We start from the raw sequence: 22,442 nt of genomic DNA, 5'->3' as shown, positions 1-22,442 counted from the left end.
CCAGCTGGCTGGAGTGCTCTGTCTGCGGCGGTGCGGCGGGCCTGGGCAGCGCGAGCCAGGGTTGCCAAAGTGGCTTTAGTGGCGCCCGCTCAGGTAGACAGCCTAGGGTTAGTGTGTGCGTGGCCCTGAAATTTGATGATCTCATACAAGCATGAATTTTGTTACTGTTTGTGAAGATCAAGGATGTGGGGTGGGCAGGGATCTCTTCCAAGGAGGAGATCCCTGACAGGCTTCCTAGGGGCTTGTGGCTGCAGGATCTCCCGTGGAAGGCTGTGGGCTGGAGGCCTCGGTTCTTACTGTGTGTCTCTCCATGGACCTCCTTGGCTACGTAAGTCATCTGCCCTTGCCATGGTGCCATAGACGCCCTGGAGAGCCTTGGAGCTGCAGAGGCAGCTCAGGAGTTAAGAACGTAGCTGCTCTTGCAGAGGACCAGTCTGCTGCCCAGAGCCCATCCTGGGTAACTTCTATAGAAGACAGTTGAGCTCCACTCTGTTGGTCTCCGGTACCCTGAGCTCACCAAGTAACTGTGACTGACATTAAATTCCTAATCCTCCTGCTTCCACTTGAAATTGCCACTCCACCCAGTCAAGTTCCACTTTTTAAATACATCAGGATTTTAAATGAACTTTGCAGGCTGATCCAGGGAGAGCAGGTATCAGGAGCTGGATAGCAATTTTTATTACAGAATTGAGGGCCCCCTCTACAACCGTCAGATTCTGGGGATGAGTGACTTAGAAGCACTTGGGACAGCCTAGGCTGGTGTGGAGCGTTTAGTTGACTGGGAGAACAGGCCTGTACCATGGCGAATGTCAGTGCCCATGCTGTGGACACATTTGCTGTTCAAAGTGTCCCTGTTGCCCTCCAAGAGCTTGCAGGGGTCAAGTTAAATCGACGTTGGGCATGCTGGCCTTTACATGTGGTCTCAGGAGGGAACTCAGGACCTGCCTGAAAAGGCAGGGAGAGCAGCTGCCTAGAATCTCTTAGTGAGAGGCTGGGCTTGGTTCAGTGGTAGAGTACTGACCTAGTGTGGAGACGGGACTGAGTTCCCCCAGCTCTGCACTGGGGTGTAGGGGCGCACTAGAATGAGAATGTTAGCCCTAGAGATGGCTTTCTAGTGAGGGCTGGAAGTGGACCTTGAGTGCCTGTGGACTGTGGCTTGCAGGCCAATAGGCAGTGGTTGCTCTAGATTATCAATTGGTCCTGCAAACGGAGGCTGGAGATTCCCCAGGGTCAGAACGATGATCCCAGCTCTGAGTTCAAGAACAAAAGTTTGACCTGAAGAGACTGCCCCACCAGAGTAGGAGGACTGTTGCCTTTTGGTTAAAACCCAGCTAAGTTTGAGCCTCAGCTGTTTCTAGTTGAAGCAGGCCAATCAATATATGCATGTACATCAAAACATAGGAGACAAGCCTGGTGTGTGGGGATCCTGAGGGGGAGGAAGGTAGAGTGAAGGCAGCCCTAGCTTCAGTGGGGCCTTTTTTCAACCCAAAACAATTGCCAGCGCCTGGGAGAGGGCAGAAACCCCGCCACAGGCACAAACGTACCTAGAGAGGTGCCAGCAAGGCTGTGACAGCCTTTGACTCCTAGAAACTTCAGAAAGGCAGTGGCCTGGAGCCTTCCAAAAACGGCCTGACAGTTGTCATGCATATTCTTGTGCTGCTTCTGGGGGCAAGCAGTAACCTGTCACCCTGTCACCGTCCCAGTATGCATCCTGGCCTTCCAAGAACCATGGTGTCCAGGCCAAGTGCTCCACCCTGATGCATGGTGGGAAATAATGCGCATCAAAACATAGGAGACAAGCCTGGTGTGTGGGGATCCTGAGGGAGGAAGGTAGAGTGAAGGCAGCCCTAGCTGGGACGCAGACCCTTGGCTTGAATCCTGAGACTTAGGAACCTTGACCGAGAGGATGAGGAGGCTGCAGCCAGCTCCAGGTTCTCTCAAAGGGGGCGGCTACCCCCCCGGGGGGGGGCTGTGAGTGAACATGCTAAGGCGTGTTCTTATCCTTGCTCAGTCCCAGGGCAGAAAATTGAACACAGTCCAAGGCTCTGTGTAAGGGAAAGCCGGAAAGGGACACTGAATCAGCTGTCTGATCTGGAAATACAGAGAAACGTTCACAGTCCCGGGACAGGACAGATGGGTCATGGATGTTCATACAAAACAGCCAGTAGGGACTGGACTGCTCTGGAAGGGCCAACTGCAGCCTGCATCTTCTCAGAGAAGAAGCATTAAGACAGGCAACCTACACAGATTGCTGTTCTAGATTTGCCAGAGGCAAGGCAAGGTCACAGTGTACCTGGGATCAGGAGGCAGAACCAGCAGTAGGTATGAGGGGTTCTAGAATTAGGCCCAGAAGAGTTCAAAGCCAACGTGTTTGATGATCGGTCACTTCAGCACAGGGGACAGACGACTGTCATACTTGGGTAAGTGTTGGTACTAGTGAGCATGCTGGCTCACACTTGTAACCCCAGCAGTTGGAGTGGGGATAGGATCAAGAGTTCAAGTCCAGCCCATGTTACTTGATATTTTATCTCAGTAAAGCTAAACAAATAAATGTAAAAAAAAAAATAAGTGGGGTGGTGGTGGTGCCCACCTTTAATCCCAGCACTCGGGAGGCAGAGGCAGGCGGATCTCTGGGAGTTCAAGGCCAATCTGGCCTACAAGAGTTCCAGGATAGGCTCCAAAGTGACAGAGAAATCCTGTCTCAGGGGTAAAAGTAAGTGTGGGGCGATAAGATTGGGTTGGAGGTTTCTCTCTGGTACCTTCCAGGATGTCTCACTGTATGGCAGCATTGGCAGGTCCTGACTTGGATCTAAATATGTAAAGGTGGTGTTCCTTAGACCTGTGCATTTCCCCAGCTAAAAAGAACTTCCTTAGCATGGAGCGTGGAGGTGGGGGCCTTTCTAGAATAGCATTTCCAGTAGGACCTTCTGCAGCCACAGAGACCCTGTCTGTCTCGAACTTTCTAGGATAGCATTTCCAGCAGGACCTGCAGCCACAAAGACCCTGTATATTTGCTTTGCTGGTTACGTTCCACTGCTAGTCATGAGTAGGTATTGAGCTCTTGAACTTGAGGAAATTAATTTTATCTATTAATTTTTACCAAGACAGGGTTTTTCTGTGTAGCCTTGGCTATCCTGGAACTTGCTCTGTAGAATAGGCTGGTCTTGAACTCAAGAGTCCCACTTGCCTCTCAAGTGCTGGGATCAAAGGCGTCACTACCACTGCCCAGCTGAGAAAATTAATTTTAATTTCAACAGCCATATGTAGGTTCTGGCTACCATATTGAGCAGATAATACTTTTTTCTCCTGAGACACGGTCTTGTCATAGAGTTTAAACTGGGCTTGAATTTGTGGTCTAATTCTGCCCCAGCCTTTGAAGTGTTGGAGTTACAGGAATGCACCACCCAGACCTGCTTAAATTTTTAGAGATGTTATTACATTTATTTTGTGTATGTGTGTGTTAGGGTTACTATTGCTGTAATAAACACCACGACCAATAGCACATTTATGAGGAAACAGTTTGACAAAAAAAAAAAAAAAATCCCACTTCCACATCTTTGAAGGAAGTCAGGACAGGATCCTGGAGGCAGGAGCGGATGCAGAGGCCATGGAGGATGCTGCTCACTGGCTTATTCGTCATCGCTTCCTCAGCCTGCTGACTCATAAACCTGTGGACCAACATCCTAGGGTGGGCTCTCTTTCATCAGTCATTAAGAAATGCGCCACAGCTGGGCGGTGGTGACATAATCCTTTAATCCCAGCACTTGGAGGCAGAGACAGGCAGAGCTCTGTGAGTTCGAGGCCAGCCTGGTCTACAGCATGAGTTCCAGGACAGCCAGGGCTCTTACATAGAGAAACTCTGTCTCAAGAAAACGAAGCAAAAGATGGGCGACCGGCTTTCCTGCAGCTGGATCTTTTGGAGGCATTTTCTCAATTGGGATTCCCTCTTCCGACTTTAGCTTGTGTCAAGTTGACATGAAACTACCCGCACACGCTCGAGTGCCAGCGCATTCTTGTAAAGATATGAGGACAACGGCAGGAGTTGATTTTCTTTTTCTGTTCCTCCCCTGGCCCCCCCTACACACCTTATGGGTTCTGGGTTTTGAACACAGGAAATCATGCTTGATAACAAGCACCTTTACCTGCTCGGTCATATAGGCAAATGGCCACTCCCATTTAGGAAAGTAGAGCAGAGCGTGGAGGTGTGAGCCTTTAATCCCTGCACTTGATGAGTAGAAGCAGGCAGATCTCTTGAGTTTGAGGCTACCCTGATCTACAGAGTGAGTTTCAGGACAGCCAGGGCTACACAGAGAAACCCTATCTTGGGGGAAGAAATCTGGGCTGTGGATGCATCTCAGAGGTTGGGTTCTTGCTAGAAGGAATGAGACTCTGGGTCCACCTCCAGCAACTACTGCATCCACTCAATAAAAGGCATCTGCAGCTGGAGGCAGTGATGTTTATTTTTCTGAAAGATGGGACTTATATACAGCAGTGACAAGGAGCTCCTATCCCACCAGGGGCTTGGGTTGGGAAAGGAGATATTGACAGAAGGCACTCAGTGGCCCTGGGAGGCCAGGAAGTGAAAGTCAAGGGTGTAGTGTGTCCTGGGAAACCCAGAGGAGACTGGGGCTCAGGTAGAGCCTCAGGCCACACGAGTGTGAGGCAGCTGGTCCCGGGAGAGCTTGTGCTGGTCGCTCGGGGCTGTCTGGCTACAGCAGGACGCAAGGGCAGCCCCCACCCTTCTTCCTGGGAGCAGTAGGTGGGCTAGGAGGGAGTTCTTGCTCCTGGTATTTCCTGTGGGAAGCAGGGTGTAAGTATGGGCTGGAGGGTTGAGGACCAGGAAGGCAGGAAAGGGAACTACTCACCGGACACTCCGGACCAGCTGCTCAAATGCCTCGTCGACATTCAGACGCAATTTGGCTGAGGCCTCAAAGTAAGCCATGTGGCGGGCAGCGCTGAAAGTGGACGCTTCGGATCGGAGGACCTGGAAGGAGACGGCACGGGACAAAGCAAGGAGTTGGGGTGGGGGACTGACAGAAGCAAGGTGTGCTAGTTTATTACCTAAGTAGGCTCAAGAAAGAAAGACCCAACAGGAGGATACTGGAGAGCTGAAGCTCTAAGTGAGACTTCTGGAAGGCAGGCAAGAAGTTAAGGGTGTTCTTAGCTAGGAGAGGGGAACACATGGCAGCTAGGGTGCAGTAGCAAAGGATTATGTGATGATCAGGACCGACCAGTGATGGAACCCCTGCCTAGACTCCCCCAGTGAGGGCTAAAGGAATAACTAAATAACTCAATGGCAGAGCACTTTCCAGAATCTCCCAATGAGTCCCTGGGGGTGTGGCTCAGTGACAGATGGTTCCACTTGTGGGTCCGCGGACAGTGAAGGGACCAGGGACCCAGAGAAGGAGAGGTTTCCCCGAGAGAGCCTCCTAGGTCCACATGGGCCATCAAGGAAAGGGGCATCCCAAACCTGGCGCTGTGTCTCCAAATCTGCTTTGTTCCCAACCAGCACGATGGGGAAATCGTCGCGGTCCTTGACTCTAAGGATCTGAGTGAAGAGCTTGCCTACCTCATTGAAACTGCAAGAGAAGCCGGTGGTGTAAGGCTGCCTCAGGTAGGAACCTGCCCTGCCCCGTGCCCAGCCAGGTCTCCCGGCACCTGCCCTCACCTCTGACGGTCATTGATTGCAAACACCAGCAGGAAGCCGTTGCCAGCTCGCATGTACTGCTCCCGCATGGCACCAAATTCCTCTTGACCTGCAGTGTCCAAGACTGCGGAGACAGGGAGAGGAATATGTGTGTCCCAGGCTGCCTTGCTACCTGCCTCCATCCGAGCCCAGCCGTCCTTACTGTCCAGCCTCGCGGGGATGCCATCCACAGAGCAGATCTTTGTGTAGGAGTCCTCAATGGTGGGGTCGTAGTCAGAGACAAAGTAGGACTGCGGGACAGAGAGGTCACTGTGACTCGTGTGTGTGCATGCACGCGTGAGCCCTGTCCCTAGATCTTCCCTTCTGTCCCTCTCTGGGTCTGTCTCCTTTGGTCTCTGTCCCCACTCTTCCTCTAGGTCTCAGTATTTCTCTCTCTCCCTGTCTTCTCCTGAGTCTCTGTCTATCCATCTTTTCCTCTTTGTCTCTCTCTCCTTTCTCTGCCCCCCCATGTACCTGTCTCCCCCACTGCTGCCTGTGTCTGTCTGTCTGTCCCATCTCTTTCCCTTTCCATCCCTCTGGGTCTCTGTCCTGCCTCTCTAGCTGTTCCGATTCCATCTTTCTGGCTGACTGTCCCCAGTCACCAATGCCCGCCCGCATGACCTCTCAGCCCAACCTCTCAGCCCGTTTTCTTCAGTATAAAGTGTCCTCCTTGCCATAATCCCCCTCAGTTGCGTCATGTTACGAATCACTCTCCCTCTGAGAGTCTCAGTTTCCTCTTTTGGAGAAGGAGGATGAAAGCACTATACCATCTCAGTGTTTGATTTGCAGGAATTCTCTGCTCAACACTTCACACTTGCCTGGTGATAATTAGTGATCAGCTTCTGAGAGCTCTTGTTGACCATAGTAGCTGCCTATCCTGCCCATCTCTCTTCCCTTCCTCCCCTATCTTTCTTCCCTCCTCCATAAGCAGGCTCCAGCGTCACCTCCCTGGGGAAAGTCTAGGTTCCAATCCTGCTTCGGAGAGGCGCCCCACCCTCAACCTGCCCCTCCCTTCCTGCCTGGGTCCTGCTGCCTTCAGTCAGGACTCCTGCCAACTCCGAGTTTGGCCCTGGGTGCCAAGTGCTCAAATTTGGGCTCTTCCTTCCCTTGTAGGCTTCTCAAAGGCATAGCTGGAGGAGCCTTGCGTGTGTGTCTACTACGCAGCAACCTCTACTGCAGCAGCAAATGGACTCTCACTTTCCTAGTGTTGCCTTGGGAGGGGGAAGGGGGGGTACCCGTGGGAACTGGGTGGAGGTTTCCGGGGCTGGGCTGGATTTTCAGAACTTGGCTGCTGGGGCTGAAGGTGGCTTCCTCTCTAGAGACTGTTTGCTGAGGGCTGGGGCTGGAGGGGTGTAGGCGCAGAGCCTGGGAAGGTTGAGGCTTGGTTTGTGTGGGGAGACGGCTCTGTGCCTTAGCAGATGCTCAATGATAGGCACAGCCTGGGGCATTCTTGGAGGGTAGGCTTACAACGTTGTGGAGACCTAGAGGTGCATTCAAGAGTCCTAAACCTACCAAGTATCAGGTTTTGGAGGTTGTGAAAAACCTGAGGGTTTTGTTTTTGTTTTTGTTTTAATGTGGAGATGACTTGGGAGCTATACAGAGTTACCGGAGGTGAGGATGAGGGCAGGGCATTGGAATAGAGTGGAGAATTTAGGGTGGAGAAATGGTTGGTTTTCCTTCGGGGTGGGGCAGGAGGATGAGGGTCTGCATTTAGCAGAATAGGGTACTGCCAGATATTGGTGTTTTCCAAGGATAGTCATGTGGCAGAATCTTCCTACGGTCTGAGGGGAAATCCTCTCCAAGCAGGGTTACAGGGTGCCTTTCTTAGGACTGCGCAGACACAGCAGAGTCCTAGAACCACGATCTTGGCAAATTTTTCCAAAGTCTGGAGGAGGTCCCTGAATAGAAGGACCAGGTTTCCAGCTGTGGAGAGTCAAAAGTCCAGAGCACAGCTGGTGGACCAGTGAGGCTCTTGAGTGGCTAAGGAGTGAAGAAGCTGGGACTTCAGACAGACAGGGTTCAGAGATCGGGGACTCAGGGGGTGCTTAGGATCTGAATGGAGCCATTGTTAGGAATTTAGGTACTCCCAGGAGATGAGCAGGGCCAGGTCCACTGGAACAAGGGCTCTCAGGTACCAAGCTCTGGGAGGGTGATATGCCTCAGGACGTATTAGGAGAAAGCTCCCCTGCATGAAATGGGTGGAGGTTCTGGGCACTTTGAGTAGCAACCTGCAGGGATCTTTTAGGATTAGAGACCCCTTTAAAGGAGTTTCAGTGATGGTTCTGGGAAAAGTAAAAGTTTCAGGGAACCCCCAACGGATTCAGATTCCTCGGGGACACCCTCCCCGGAGAGGGCCCACTACCTGGATGAACTGGATGGTCAGCGCGCTCTTGCCCACGCCGCCGCCGCCCACGACCACCAGCTTGTGAGTCTCGCCGGGCGGGGGGTCCCTGGGTCCCGGCCCCCCGCCCCGGGGCCGCCCCCGCCCAGTCCCGGACGCCGCCCCGCTGCTCATGTCGCCACCGCTGCTGCCGCTGCCGCTACCGCCTGGGGGAGTCAGGAGAGACTAAGGGGTGGGTTATGCTAATGATACTGCATAAACATGAGCTCCCGTCTGTAGGACGCGCGTCTCCGGGTGCTTCAGGAGGAGGCGAGGTCAGGGGAAGGGAGGAGCTATACTAATAAAGGTTGGGAAAACAAGTTTGCAAATAAGGGGAATTCCAAGAGGGGCGGGGATATGCTAATATAGATCAGTGCCCGCCCGTAGCCCAGCCACGCGCTCCCTCCAGGCATTCCGCCTTTGGGAGGAGCTATGCTAATAAAGCCCCATCTTCGGGCGAAAAGTTCTTTCAGGGCGGGGATATGCAAATAATATACTCGTCGTTTTTATTTAAGGACCACCCCTGAGCGTATTTCTGATAGGTGGGGCTCATGGACTCCAGCTTAGGGCCGTTTATAGGGTGCTCTTAGGAAGCACAGGTCTCGAAAAAGAAGCTCCGCCTCCTTTCTGAGGTCGTCGCCAATCTCTGTGCCCCGGCGTTGGTCTAGACGCTGGAGTCTTCGTCCGCCAAGGGACTCAGGCTTCCGGTTCCCCATGTCCCAGCCAAACGGAAGATAGTCTGGGAGAGGAGCTGGGGCCCTGGAGGGGGACTGCAGGGTAACGGGGCAGGACGGGCTGTGAGATCACCACATTCCTAATTCATGAGCCAGCTCATCCTAGTCGGGAAGTCCGAGGCCAGAAGGGACTACAGCCAGGATTTCTGGGGTTTGGAGGAGGCAGTTGGTGACTCAGACACTTGGTTCCTACCAGTGCATAGAGTTGGAGACGTGCATTCCCGGGTTCTAGGGAGAACAGGCGTTCAGGAGGGGCTCTTTAATACCAGATTAGGTACTGGGGAAGCTGAGAGCCTGAACTCTTGGGCCTCGAGGATGGAGAGTCTGGGGGACTCAGAATTCTGGGTTCGAGGACATGAGTGCGCGCATGGAGGGTTGCGGAGGAGTCTAGCACTTACGTTTATGTAAGGTATGATATTGATGCCCTGAAAGGCCTAGGGAAGAGGATTGAGATTTCCGAGTCCCTGGAAGGAGGGAAATGAGTCTTCCCTCTTCTGTTTTGAGTCAGAGGACTCAGATTTCGGACCTAACTGTCCTGAATAAGGACGTTCTGGTCTGACGCCTAGCTCCTAAATTTAGTGGAGATTATTGTAAAGTCAGGGCTATCCTTGACATCCTAGAATGAACCTGTCTCAAAATAAAAAACAAAAAGAAGGCTATAGGTAATGCCCAATAATAGAGTGCTTGCCTAGCATGTAAGAGGGTCAAATTCAACCTCCAATACCCCCAAAATGAATCGTTTAAGCGGGGCATAGTGACGGATCACAGTCTGCAGCAAGATCCAGGTCAGTCTGAGCTACATAGATACCTTCTCAAAAAACCTCCTAGGACTTCGAGGGGAAAAAAGTTAGAAGGGGCTCCTATTCAGAAAGACAGACTATGGGCGGGGTAGCGTCCAGTTCACTTCAATTCCCGTGGATCTCAACAGCGAAGCGCCTTTTGTACGTCACTTCCTCATCCGCCGCCCTTTTCCCCGCGCACGCAGGGCACTGTGGGGGGGCCTCACCGCGCGCTCCTACAACCCCGCCCACTTCACCTTTCACCTTTACACTGTCCCCCGCGTGACGGAGTTGACTCGCGGACTACGTCTCCCGGCGTACAGCGCGCGCAACCCGCCTCCACGCGGCGCATTGATTTCTGGGAAACCGAGTCCGCCCTCCATTCAGCCGGCTTTCAGGAACTCTATTTGAGTACTTGACATCCCAGCAACCTCCGCGGCAATTTGGCCCCGCCCCTCCTCAGATCGCGAGCCCCGCCCCAGTTCGCCCCGCCCCGCGCCTGGGCCGGAGCCGCAGCCCGAGCGGCGGGGTAAGATGGCGGCGGCGGTCCGGGCTGCGGGGCTCGGGCCTAGCGGGGTGGGCGGGGCGGAGTCGGGTCGCTAGTCGTCTCCGAGTGTCGCCCGTCCGCCACCGGGCCTGAAGAGCATAACGTGGCAGCCTCGGATCCGGCAGCGGCGGCCAGAGCAGTCGCTGAGTGTGGGGCCTTCTTTGGGCCCGGGACGCGCCCGTGGGTACCAGGGGTCGTCCGTAGGGCCTGGGCCGCGCCTAGGTCAGCCCTCCAACACATTGCTGAACACGGACGTGTCTGCAGGCGCTGTAGATGGTTTTTATGTGCGACCGTAGGCTAGGGTCTGTTGAGAGGCTTTTGGGGCCATCTTGAGATCTTGGTGTGTGTCCCAGGAGTGAAGGGGTCTGCAGAACCACATAGATCGCTGGGGTATGTCTGTTAGGGCTGGGAGTGTCTACCCGTGCCGGCCTCTGCATTCTGCTTCTCTACATGGATCTGGGACAATTTATGCGGCCTGGGAACTCTCTTCAAGGACTAGGAAGTGTTAAGGGCCACCTGGAAGAAAGAGACGTGTTCCCACTCAGGGAAAGGGAGGCAAGCATTGTGATGTGCCCAGTGGCATAGATGGGTCTCCAAGGTCTGGGAAGTGTTTGATGTGGGGTGACTCGGAGATGGGGGAAGGGGGGGAAGGGGTGGGGCAGTTAGAAGGAACTGGAATCATCCAGGTGATTTTGATGTGATTGCAAGAATCCAGACTGTGTGTTGGAGCAAGTTCAAGTGCTTTGGGGGACTAGATAAGCGTGTAGAGAATAATACAACAGAAAGTGCTGGGTATTTTATCCAGCTCAAATATACTTGCCCTTCAGAAAGTAATTAAAACGAAAATGGCTTTCAAAAAAAAAAAAAAAGAAAAAAGAAAAAGAAAAAAAAGAAAGAAAAAAGAAAGAGAACCCATGTTGTCCTCGTGCTGAGGAGTTAGAATCAGTACCTGGAGAGCTGAGGGTCTGTAGAGCTGTCTGGACTCATCAAGTGCAGTACTCTGCAACATGACCTTGGTAGGCAGGAGGAAATACACTGTTGGATGAGACTCAGTATGTGCCAGCATATGCATTTCACTAGTATTACTCCAGTCCCGCAGACTTGTTTCCATTGAAAACCTGGTCTTATATGAGCTATCTGTGAATCACTAAATTGCTCCCAGAACCTTGTAATTGAGGGACCACTGATCTCCCGTGGTCTGCAGAGCCTTATAATGTCCAGGTGCTTTTGATGGAGTTTCTTGTATGTGAGAGTCACTGCTGTCACTGGGGAGCAACCCTGGAGCTGGGCACTTGGTACACTGTAGGAAGGCCTGAATATTAGCTTGGAGATGGGAGAGGTATGGATGTGGGATTTAGGGAAGAAGCTGGAACTGAGAGGCTGACTGAATGTGGAGGCCTGGGCATGGTTTCATAGTAGGACTAGGCCCAGGGCTTAGGTCTTTTCCTTGTAGGTGCACAGCCAGGGAAGCAGGCTGAGACAAAAAGGGGGAACCTGGTCTAAGGGCTAATGATACAATTATTGCTAATGTGTATCCAGCTGTTGTATGTGCAAATGAGTGTAATAGATGCTACTATTTTGCCATTTTCAGATAAGCACACAGTTTGATTAGAGAGCCCAGAGTTTCTAGGAATTCCAGGATTAGGTGTGTTCAGTCACAGGTTTGACAGCTATGGGGGCTTACAGCTGTGATGTCCATATTTTCTGAAGCCTCAATCAAGACATCCACCAGTCTGAAGGATGCTCTTTCAGCCACCTGACTGGGCACTCAAAGCTCAGAATCCCCGTGACATCACCGAGGCTTTGGCCATGCTTCCACAGGACAGGCAGCTGGGTGATAGGCAAGTGTCCCGATGGGGCTGGGAGGACAGCATGCCTTTCTGAAACTTGGCATTTTTGTTTTAAAAGCAGTGTGGCGGTTGTGTAGACCATACTATCATAGTTGTATTTCATGCCTATAAATGAGACTCTGGTTCCTCACCATGGAGGACGATGGGTGCTGTGTGAAGCTGTGCTACTGTTCCATGTCGGCGCGTTTCTCGGTGTGGGGAATGTGGGTCTCTGAGACCTAAAGTCAGGGTTGAGTTTGCATCTCACTGGGTCGGGGAGTTTGAGTTTTGACTAGAAGCTTTTGTGGGCAGTGGAGGGCTAGATGTTAAAGCTCGTGGCTGAGGGTCCTGCCATTGACGGGGAAGGCAGCTGAAGTCCAGAAGGTCCCTGCAGGTCAGCGTAGGACCAAGTCCGAGGTCGTCAGGAGCTGGTGGAAGTGAGGGGCACTAGAGGAGGTGCACCCGAAGCCCCTGGGACTTGCTTTACTTCCGCTCCGTCCTCCCTCAACCCCAGGTGACCATGGAGGAGGAAGATGAGTCTCGATGTAAAACAGAGGAGTCGGGAGAGGATCGAGGAGATGGTCCACCTGACAGAGATTCTGCCCTTTTTCCTTCTGCCTTTATCCTGGTAAGACAGCTGGGGGCAGTGGGGCATGGGGGCCTATGTTCCCATTTCTTGGCATAGGGGCTGAGGGTTTGGGTCCTGGAAGAAGTGGAGCCCTAAGTGGCCTTTGCCTGTGGCCTGGCTGTGGGGTTTCTTGAACGTTCTTCCAAACAGCAGAGGTTCCAGTCTCTTACCTGCTATCCCTGATTTTTAACTTCCCCCTTTGCAGCGGGCCATTCAGCAGGCTGTGGGGAGCGCCCTGCAGGGGGACCTGCCTAATGAGAAAGGTAGGCAGTCTAGTCCTTTCAGGCCTTAGCCTCCTCTGGGCGCGATCGCTTCCTTCTTCCTGAGGCTTCACGAGTGCTATACTTGTGCTAGGGTCAGGGGTGTCCGGAGGACTGGGTGCAGCTGGAGGGAAGCCTAACTGGCAGGGGCCAGCAGACCTGCTGCACAGGGGATGGCTTCGGGGCTGGTGGGAGGCTGTGAGTAGGGCAGTAGGACACTTTTGGGAGGCAGGAGACCTCTAGACCCAGGGCTGGGCAGGGCTCAGAAGCCAAGCTGAGACATTTCTTTCAGTAACCCAGTGGATGTGAACTCAACCCAGGTTGAGTTGGGGGAGCTCAGAGTCCTTCTCTAACTGGGAGGGGTAGGTACTTGTGCAGCCAACACGGTCTGGTCCCGCTCACCTTGCTGCTGTGCTCTGCAAAGCCTCATGTTAAGTCCCACGTTACTGCAATATTTATCCAGATGGCTCTCGGTGTCATGGCCTTCGATGGAGGCGCTGCTGCCGCAGTCCACGATCAGAGCCTCGTTCACAGGAGTCAGGGGGTGCTGACACAGCCACTGTGAGTAAGGGTGTCCATGAACCCTCATCCTGGGGCCTGTTAGACAAAGGGACTGGGCATCTATACCCTTGGGGCTGGAGTAACTCTAAAGGTAGTCATGAGAGTCTGGGGACCAGACCCCTGACTAAGCGGCTTCCAGAGACCATCAGGGGTGTCCCTTGGTGGATCCCTGAATGTCCTTGGAGCAAGTTGGTAGGTTCCTGCGAGGCTAGAACTAGGAAGGTTCTCCATGTGAACACTAACAGAACAGAGCCCAACTTGGTCCCTTCTAGGTATTGGACACAGCTGCAGACAGCTTTCTTGTGGGACTGGTGAACATCCTGGATCCCCCCGATACCTGGGTCCCCAGCCGCCTGGACCTGCAACCTGGCGAGTAAGAACCTGGGCAGCTAGCAGGGCGGTGGTGGTGCACGCCTTTTATCCCAGCATTCGGGAGGCAGAGGCAGGCGAATCTCTGTGAGTTCCAGGCCAGCCTGGTCTACAGAGCAGTGTTCTAGGACAGGCTCCAAAGCTACAGAGAAACCCTGTAAAGCGCCTGGGCAGCTAAAGGTTCGGGTGGCTCTAACCTGAGAGCTGTGGCACTGCTGGGGCTCACCATTTCTTCTGCTTTGCAGAAGTGAAGACGTGCTGGAGCTGGTGGCTGAGGTCCGCATCGGTAACAGGGACCCCATGCCTCTGCCTGTGCCCAGCCTTCTGCCCCGCCTCAGGGCCTGGAGGACAGGAAAAACAGGTACATGGGCTGCACATGGTGGTGGTCTTGTAGGAGCTGTGTGGAAATGAGCTAGTTCCATGTATTTGTTAATGGTCTCTGGACTGTGGGTCTCGCACGTGTTCAGCAGCATTCTCCCACAAAGCTGAGCCCTAGCCTCAGGTAAGCTGTCTGTAGTGAAGGCAGCAGGGATGGTTATGACATTAGGTACAAGTTAATGCATATATTTCTAAAAATGCACGGGGTGGGGGATCACGTAGGAGCATTGAACATACTGGATACCAGATGTCAGAGCTGACTGATAATGTCTTTGAGTCGGGGACTCATCTTCTAGGAAGGGGATCCTCACTAGCTTGAGTCTGAGGGGAAAGCTCTGGCTTTGACATTGTGATTCTGTGCTGTGGTTGTGCAGGGTAGTGTCTGCTTTCCATTGTGCCCCTGGTCGGTGTCTAGTGACCTCAGCACACACCAGCAGCACGTCAGCTCCAGGGGCACTGGCGGTCCTTGAACACCTAAGGTTGGGTTCTGACTCAGGCTTTTTGTGCTGCTGCTGGTGTCTGAGCCCCAGCAGGCTAACCTCCCTCTGTGTGCATTTATAAGTGGAGTAGATAGAACGACCCTCGCTCAGGTTGAGTCTTTGGCAGCGATGAGTTCCAGTGCCTTAAAGAGCAAGACTTGTGATCCTACTGAGGCAGGTCACAGTCACTGTCACTTTTCTTCTCCGTGAGGCACAGGGGACATGTGCTCCCGTGGTCTCCATAGAGACTGACAGAGGGTTTGAATCTGTTCTGAAACCCGAGGGTGGGGAGCTGTGAGTGTGGCCTCGGTGTGACAGGCTAGAAGGGAGACCCTGACTCCAGAGGCTGCAGAGGATAACTTGCCAACAGCCTGTTCACACAGACGAGTGTCTGCATTTGACCCTGACTGTGATATATATGGAACTCTAAATTAGGTTGTGATTTTATCGTTTGTTGGTTTGTTTTTCTGAGGTGGGGTCTTGCACTGTGACCCAGGCTGGTGTGGACTTGTAGCAGTCCTGTCTTACCCTCCCTTGTGCTGGGATTACAGTCTTGGAACACCGCCATTTGTGGTTATGATTTTTAAAAATTCTTGGAATTGGGGTCTTTTATGTTGCTAAGGCTGTTCACAGGCTCTGGGCTCACACTCCTGCTTCAGCCTCTGAGATTTAGCACTGTGGTTTTGCACCATTCAGAGTTCTTTTTAGGTTAGTTTTGGTTTGGTTTTGGGTTTTTCTAGATAGGGTTTCTCTGTGTCACAGCTCTGGCTGTCTTGGAACTCAGGCCGTAGTCTAGCCTGACCTTGAACTCACAGAGATCCTCCTGCCTCTGTCTCCAGTGTGCTGGGATTAAAGGCGTGCACCAGACTCTTGATTTCATAGAAGGGATCCAAAGCATACCAGGTTGAGCTAGAGGCCTGTAGTCACATGACTAGAGAGTGTGACCCAGGTCTCTGTGGTTCAAAGCAGACATGTTGAGCCAGAAGCCTGTGGTCACATGACTAGAGAGAGCTGTGACCTGGGTCTCTGTCCTCAGAGGGCCGTGTTGGGTGGGGTCTTGGTTTCGATGCTTAGATACATCATGAATCTAGGCCCAGCCTTTGCTACTGTGTGCCCATGGGTGTTAGGGCCAAACTAAGGAGGCATGCAGAGCCTGGCCTGTGAGAGGGGCAAGTATTCCCTCATGTCCCTCTGGGCGTGACTCTTGTTTCCTAGCCATTGGGGCCAAAAACTTGGAAGGACTCTCTTGTCTTGACAGGCCTCCTCCAGCTCTGCCATTTCATGATCTAAGCTGCCTCCTATTCACAAAGCAGATTCAACTCATGTAGGAGGCAGCTGGCTCTTCTGTCCTGTGGGGACATCATTGCCATTGGTCAAGGCAGATTTTTGGCTTTAGGGCCAATTTGTGGTGTGGGATATTATTAGGTGGGTGTACCTTCTGGGCTCAAGTGTGGCCTCTGGGTCAATTTTCTGCTGTATTGGATGTCCTCACACATGTACTGCATACCACAGTCTCCGACCTCACTGATCAGCATCCCCTGTTCCTTAATTCTATGGGATAAATAGGTCTGTTCTGCTGCTGTTGTTTTTGCTCAAGGTCTTGGAGGGCACATAGGAAGCACTAGATTAGTGTCTGAGGAGGGTCAGGATGGGGTTAGGGCGGGGGTGAAGGTGATGGTGGCACTGGCCTGCCTGCAGGGAGTTACTGACTGTGACTATCTGCTCTGTCCTCTGCAGTGTCTCCACAGTCTCATGCCTCTCAGCCTGCCTGTGCCCGCCACCTCCTCACCTTGGGCACAGGGGATGGAGGGCCTGCCCCTCCACCTGCTCCCTCCTCTGCCTCATCCTCGCCTTCCCCTTCCCCATCCTCGTCTTCCCCTTCTCCCCCTCCTCCTCCTCCGCCCCCTCCAGCACTTCCTGCCCCCCGATTCGACATCTATGACCCCTTCCACCCCACCGACGAGGCCTACTCCCCACCACCAGCCCCGGAGCAAAAATACGACCCCTTCGAGCCCACAGGCTCCAACCCTAGCTCATCAGCAGGGAGCCCCTCACCAGAAGAGGAAGAAGAGGAGGAAGAGGAAGAGGAGGGCCTGTCACAGAGCATCAGCCGCATCTCAGAGACCCTGGCGGGCATCTATGATGACAACAGCTTGAGCCAGGACTTCCCAGGTGACGAAAGCCCCCGCCCGGAGCCCCCGCCCCCGCAGACGCTGGGAGCCCCAGGGACGCCACCTCAGGTGGACTCCACGCGGGCTGAAGGAGCCCCGCGCCGCAGGGTCTTTGTGATGGGACCTGAGGCTGAAGCTTGTCTTGAGGGCAAGGTGTCCGTGGAAGTAGTGACAGCTGGTGGACCAGTGCTGCCACTGCCACCACTACCCCCGACTGATCCCGAGATCGAGGAAGGAGAGATTGTGCAGCCCGAGGAGGAGCCCAGGGTTGCAGTGTCACTGTTCCGAGCTGGGCGTTCTCGGCAGCCTCCTGCCTCGGTAGCCACCCTTGCTTCAGTGGCCACTCCCGCTGCACCCCCAGCCTCTGCGCCACGTGCCCCTGAGGGCGATGATTTCCTGTCCCTGCATGCTGACTCTGATGGTGAGGGCGCACTGCAGGTAGACCTGGGTGATCCACCCGCACCTCCGGCTGCAGACTCACGCTGGGGCGGCCTGGACCTGCGCCGCAAAATCCTAACACAGCGGCGTGAGCGCTACCGCCAGCGCTCTGCCTCTCCGGGCCCACCGCCTGCACGCAAGAAGGCCCGACGAGAGAGGCAGCGCAGCGGGGACCCAGCCCCACCTGACTCGCCAGCTTGGGATGCCAAGAAGCACCGCTCACGGGAGCGGAAGGTCAGTTCTCACACTGCTGCGCGCCGTCGCTCACGCTCACGGTCCCGTTCCCGCCGCCGTTCTCGCTCCCGCAGTGCTGATCGCAGACGCGGGGGCCACCGCTCACGCTCCCGGGAGAAGCGCAGGCGCAGAAGGCGCTCAGCATCACCACCCCCAGCAGCATCATCCTCTTCGTCCTCAAGGCGTGAGCGGCACCGCGGCAAGCGCCGGGAGGGCGGCAAGAAGAAGAAAAAGCGATCGCGCTCGCGGGCCGAGAAGCGCGCTGGGGATGTGGAGAAGCTGCCTGCACCTGTGCCCCCCTCAGGCTCTGACCGTGACAGCCGGCGCCGTGGGGCTGTGCCACCCTCTATCCAGGACCTCACAGACCACGACCTGTTTGCCATTAAACGGACCATCACAGTGGGCCGCCCTGAGAAGGCTGAACCCCGTGCACCTTCGCCGGCACCTGCTGTGTCCCCAAAGCGAGAGGTCCTGTATGACTCTGAGGGTCTGAGTGCAGATGAGCGGGGTGGCAAGAGTGACAAGGACCGGAGGCGTTCAGGGGCTGCGTCCTCATCCTCATCCTCAAGGGAAAAAGGGTCTCGACGGAAGGCCCTTGATGGGGGGGACCGGGGCCGAGACAGGGACAGGTCATCCAAGAAGACACGGCCACCTAAGGACTCAGCACCTGGCTCGGGGCCGCTACCCAAGGCCCCGCTAAGCAGCGGCTCCTCCTCATCATCATCATCCTGCTCCTCCCGAAAGGTGAAACTGCAGTCCAAGGTGGCCGTGCTCATCCGAGAGGGAGTCAGCAGTACCACGCCTGCCAAGGATTCCTCATCTTCTGGCCTGGGCTCCATCGGGGTCAAGTTCAGCCGAGACCGGGAAAGCCGCTCACCCTTCCTCAAGCCTGATGAGCGAGCTCCTGCAGAGGTGGCTAAGGTGGCCCCAGGCAGCACCAAGCCCAAAAAGACCAAGGCCAAGGCCAAAGCTGGGGCCAAGAAAGCAAAGGGGACCAAGGGAAAGAGCAAGCCATCAAAGACCAGGAAGAAGGTCCGCAGTGGAGGCAGCAGCACAACCAGTGGCGGGCCTGGTTCACTGAAGAAGTCCAAGGCCGACAGCTGCAGCCAGGCAGCCAGTGCCAAGGGGACAGAGGAGACATCATGGTCTGGGGAGGAGCGGACCACCAAGGCCCCCAGTACCCCACCACCTAAGGTAGCCCCACCTCCACCTGCACTCACCCCAGACTCACAGACTGTGGACAGCAGCTGCAAGACCCCTGAAGTCTCCTTCCTCCCAGAGGAAGCCAGTGAAGACACTGGGGTCCGAGTAGGGGCAGAGGAGGAGGAGGAAGAGGAGGAAGAAGAGGAGGAAGAGCAGCAGCCTGCAACTACCACAGCTACTAGCACCGCCGCAGCTGCCCCAAGTACTGCTCCCAGTGCGGGGTCTACAGCTGGAGACTCTGGTGCAGAGGATGGGCCAGCTGCTAGGGTCTCCCAGCTGCCCACGCTACCCCCACCCATGCCCTGGAACCTGCCTGCTGGTGTGGACTGCACGACCAGTGGTGTCCTGGCCTGTGAGTCTTCTGAAGTGAGGGTGATGGCATGGAAGGATGGGGGGTGGGACAGGGCAGGGTCTAGTCCAGTCTTAGGTGTACAGGGGCAGATGGAACAGAAGTATGTAGTGGTTAGCCCAGAATGGAGTGCTTGGTCAGCATGCTGTCCTCCTGCTAGGTGGGGATAGCTGGGGCTTGGGTGGGTCAGGAAGCAGGCGTTACTCTAACCTGACCCTCCTAGCCTCTGCACACATACCCCTGTGTCAGAAGAACATTGGGCATCTGTAGTGATTCTCAGTAGAGGAGATCCTTTTTGTTTTCTGTTCCTAACTGAGGTTTTCTAGTCCTGGGATCAAGATAGGGAGGGACCTGGCAGCATCAGGGTTAGATGAGGTTTGCTACCCTTCCTGATATCGATCATCTCACCTCTGTCCATTGCAGTGACTGCACTGCTGTTCAAGATGGAAGAAGCCAACCTGGCCAGCCGAGCAAAGGCCCAGGAGCTGATCCAGGCCACCAACCAGGTGGGCTCCCATGGGGAAGAGTCCCCACAGCCCCTTCTTTTGTCCATTGCCTCGGGGTAGGAGAGGAACTACAACTCCCAGCAGGCCTTAGGGCAAGGTATTGGCCGGAAGAGGAGCCTTTTGCTCTCTAATATTGGGAAATTTGAGGGAACAGAGGGGGTACAAAGCCTCCTCTTCCTTTGTACCTTCCTTGGCTCATCATACTCTCTTCTCACAGATCCTCAGTCATCGGAAGCCACCCTCCACTCTGGGGGTGACCCCAGCTCCTGTTCCCACTTCTTTGGGCCTGCCCCCAGGCCCTTCCAGCTACCTGCTTCCTGGTAGCCTCCCCATAGGGGGCTGTGGCTCTACCCCTCCTACCCCCACTGGGCTGGCCCCTGCATCTGACAAGAGAGAGGGCAGCAGCAGCTCAGAGGGACGTGGGGACACTGACAAGGTGAGATGAATTTGGAGCATCAGAGGACTAGATGAGTGGGGTAGGGTGCTGAGCAGTGACCACAGAGAAGCACAGAGTAGAGATGCAGCTCATATTGTGTGCTTCCCTGCAAGAAGCAGAGGGTTTCATCCTCAATTCCAGATAAAAAGAATGAATGTATGAAAGAATTAAAAACATTTATAGTTTGTATATGTATGTATGTGTTTATAAATACCCGTTTAACGTACCTCTCAGTTGCTTTATATAACTGGGAGATACCAGTTAAAGAAAAGTCAAGCACTTGGGGCTGAGCTGGTCATACAGACTCAGGCCTGTAGCCCTAGCATTTGTGAAGGCTCAGAGGCAAGGGAGATGGTGATGAGGCCATCCCTGGCAGGAGTGAGGAACTGCAGGCACAAAGAGGAACAGTGGTTTCTGGCTGCTACTACCGGGCCTTGGACTGCTTTCCTATCTAGATGGATTTTCCTGGTCATGGCCCTGACACCCCTGTCTGAAGGCACTGACTACTGCTATGCCTCAGCTCACCTAGCCCCTGGTTTGTGAACATTCCCATGCCATGCCAGCTAGGCTTCTAGGACTTTTCTGTGCCATTTGTATTCTCTTGGCAAGTGTGAGGTGTGGTGTAGCATGTAACCCCTCTTCTGTGTTACTTGAGAATCTCATAGACCACAGAACTGAAACTGGGTCTCCCTATACCTGGGACGCATGTGCCCTGGTCCCTAAACAGGTGTATTACAGTGCCTGCCCTCCCTAGGGTCTGTTTGCCTACACTCATCTTGCGGTGGTCCCAGGCCCTATCCCAGCTGTCTCTGGCTTCCACACACGTTTTGGGAAAGCAGTTCTACCTGTGGTTGTGGACACTGGTCTTTCCCAGGAAGCTCAGCCTCCCAGCATAGCTTCCCTTGATGGTGGTGTCCCATTTTCCATGAGTCACAGGATCTAGTTCCCCGGCGGTTGGAAGACTGGGCCCCCTGTGATGCTGTCCACCTTAGCAGCTTGAGCCTCCTGGGCTTGACCGCTCAGCCCCTCCTTCTTCTTCTGCCAGAGCTCAGGCAACCTGGACCAGAGCAGAGTGTGAGCAGCCAAGCTGGGTATCTCTGTTACTTAGCCTGTAAGGTCTGCTTAGGTAGAGTTGTGACCAGCTGTGTGTGGGGTACACACTGCTCGAGGCTGAGGCAAGAGATTTAAAAGCTGAGGGCAAGAATGGGCAACTTAGAGACACTACTAGAAAGCAAGCTGGGGCCGGGTGGTAGAGCACCAGCAACCCCAAGCTCTCAGTTCCAGCACTGATAAAGAAACAGTAGTGTCTGACTGTTTGTCTCCCAGCAAATGCTGGGCCTGGCTAGGCCAGGGTGGCCCAGGGTGTGGCCTAGGGTAACTGCAGAAAGGGGAGCACAGGGCAGGCCAGGGTGAGGGTACTGCAGGTTCCTTACTTGCTTGCTCTTTACTATGCTTGTCTCACCCCCACCAGTATCTGAAGAAGCTGCACACACAGGAACGGGCAGTGGAAGAGGTGAAATTGGCCATCAAACCATACTACCAGAAGAAAGACATCACCAAGGAGGAGTACAAGGACATCCTGAGGAAGGCTGTCCACAAGGTGGGACAGAGGGACTGTGGGGATGGGAACCTGGGTCCTGGAGAGGGGCATAGGGTAGGCCAAGTCATAGAGTCAAGTGAGGGTACCCTGGGGCTGGCAGGAATTCAGTTGTTCTGGCTCTGCAGATCTGCCACAGCAAAAGCGGGGAGATCAATCCTGTCAAGGTGAGCAACCTGGTGAGGGCCTACGTTCAGCGCTACCGCTACTTCCGCAAGCATGGTCGCAAGCCGGGGGACCCCCCAGGACCCCCTCGGCCACCCAAGGAGCCAGGGCCCCCAGACAAGGGTGGCCCTGGCCTGCCCCTGCCCCCTCTCTGAGACTTCATACCCTGTTCCTGCGCCTCTGAGATTCTGGACATATTTATGGCTCCACTTTCCCACTATACCCCCCACAGTGGGATGATGGGGTCACTGTGAGGAAGAGGAGAGCCCCCCCCAGCCCTGCCCCTGCCCGTTATCCTGGCCCCGTAGCCTACTCCCGTGGTCTCGGCCCTTCTGTCATGCCCCCTCCAATTTCATTAAAGATTTCCTGAAATAGAGATGGGTGTAGTGGTACACGCTTGAAGCAGGCTGATCTCAGGCTGTACAGGGACAGCCCGGGCTTATAGAGAGATTCTTTTTAAAAGAAAAAAAAATTTTCCCCCATAAAATGCTCTTTTCAGGAGAAAGGGTTATGGGGGAGGGAGTCATCATGAAGGGGCCACACCAGACCCAGGAACATGGTGACAGGAGGCAGGGCCCAGCCTTGAACAGCAGCTGGGCTGTCTGATGGACACTGGAGCTGACCCCATTGAGTGGCCTCTAGTGTCAGCAGCCCTGTGAGGCTGCAGTGACTCAGTCCATGATCCTAGGAAGAAACTGAGGCAACAAGGGCGA

The 22,442-nt window shown here is 54.4% G+C and overlaps 2 protein-coding genes across 11 annotated transcripts; one reads left to right on the top strand and one right to left on the bottom strand.

Annotated features, from left to right (window-relative positions):
- Positions 1-4,442: 4,442 nt before the first annotated feature.
- Rras (RAS related) lies at positions 4,443-8,247 on the bottom strand. The gene is made up of 6 exons (XM_038313709.1): positions 8,049-8,247; positions 5,850-5,937; positions 5,669-5,771; positions 5,471-5,579; positions 4,866-4,984; positions 4,443-4,794 (listed from the first exon to the last, which is right to left on the bottom strand). Exons 1-6 carry the CDS (start codon positions 8,199-8,201, stop codon positions 4,710-4,712), a joined length of 657 nt encoding a protein of 218 aa, XP_038169637.1. The 5' UTR covers positions 8,202-8,247; the 3' UTR covers positions 4,443-4,709.
- Positions 8,248-9,982: 1,735 nt separating this feature from the next.
- Scaf1 (SR-related CTD associated factor 1) lies at positions 9,983-22,105 on the top strand. 10 transcript variants are annotated; one of them, XM_038313460.1, is made up of 12 exons: positions 10,133-10,306; positions 12,038-12,179; positions 12,470-12,583; positions 12,789-12,846; positions 13,307-13,404; positions 13,677-13,777; positions 14,019-14,134; positions 16,368-19,028; positions 19,449-19,531; positions 19,749-19,967; positions 21,439-21,567; positions 21,693-22,105. In XM_038313460.1, the coding sequence occupies exons 2-12, from the start codon at positions 12,078-12,080 to the stop codon at positions 21,882-21,884; spliced, it is 3,873 nt and encodes a 1,290-aa protein (XP_038169388.1). In that variant the 5' UTR covers positions 10,133-10,306; positions 12,038-12,077; the 3' UTR covers positions 21,885-22,105. The 10 variants fall into 10 exon arrangements, with proteins under 10 accessions (XP_038169391.1, XP_038169394.1, XP_038169388.1 ...); XM_038313459.1 differs by having other exon boundaries at positions 10,133-10,516; XM_038313458.1 differs by having other exon boundaries at positions 10,133-10,516; positions 12,035-12,179.
- Positions 22,106-22,442: the final 337 nt, after the last annotated feature.

This window comes from Arvicola amphibius, chromosome 12, assembly GCF_903992535.2.
Source record: "Arvicola amphibius chromosome 12, mArvAmp1.2, whole genome shotgun sequence".
Lineage (NCBI taxonomy): Eukaryota > Metazoa > Chordata > Mammalia > Rodentia > Cricetidae > Arvicola > Arvicola amphibius.
Note: the sequence above shows the minus strand (reverse complement) of the source record. Positions and strands in the feature narration are given on the sequence as shown.

Bases quoted from the DNA above. Each gene is read 5' to 3' on its own strand.
- Scaf1 (XM_038313460.1), top strand. From the start codon at position 12,078: ATGCCTATAAATGAGACTCTGGTTCCTCACCATGGAGGACGATGGGTG. The intron at 12,584-12,788 runs GTAAGACAGCTG...CCCCCTTTGCAG, and splicing joins TTCCTTCTGCCTTTATCCTG to CGGGCCATTCAGCAGGCTGT. The intron at 19,532-19,748 runs GTGGGCTCCCAT...CTCTTCTCACAG, and splicing joins TGATCCAGGCCACCAACCAG to ATCCTCAGTCATCGGAAGCC.
- Rras (XM_038313709.1), bottom strand. From the start codon at position 8,201: ATGAGCAGCGGGGCGGCGTCCGGGACTGGGCGGGGGCGGCCCCGGGGC. The intron at 5,772-5,849 runs GTAAGGACGGCT...CTGTCTCCGCAG, and splicing joins CATCCCCGCGAGGCTGGACA to TCTTGGACACTGCAGGTCAA. The intron at 4,985-5,470 runs GTTTGGGATGCC...GTCTCCTTCCAG, and splicing joins ATTTGGAGACACAGCGCCAG to GTCCTCCGATCCGAAGCGTC.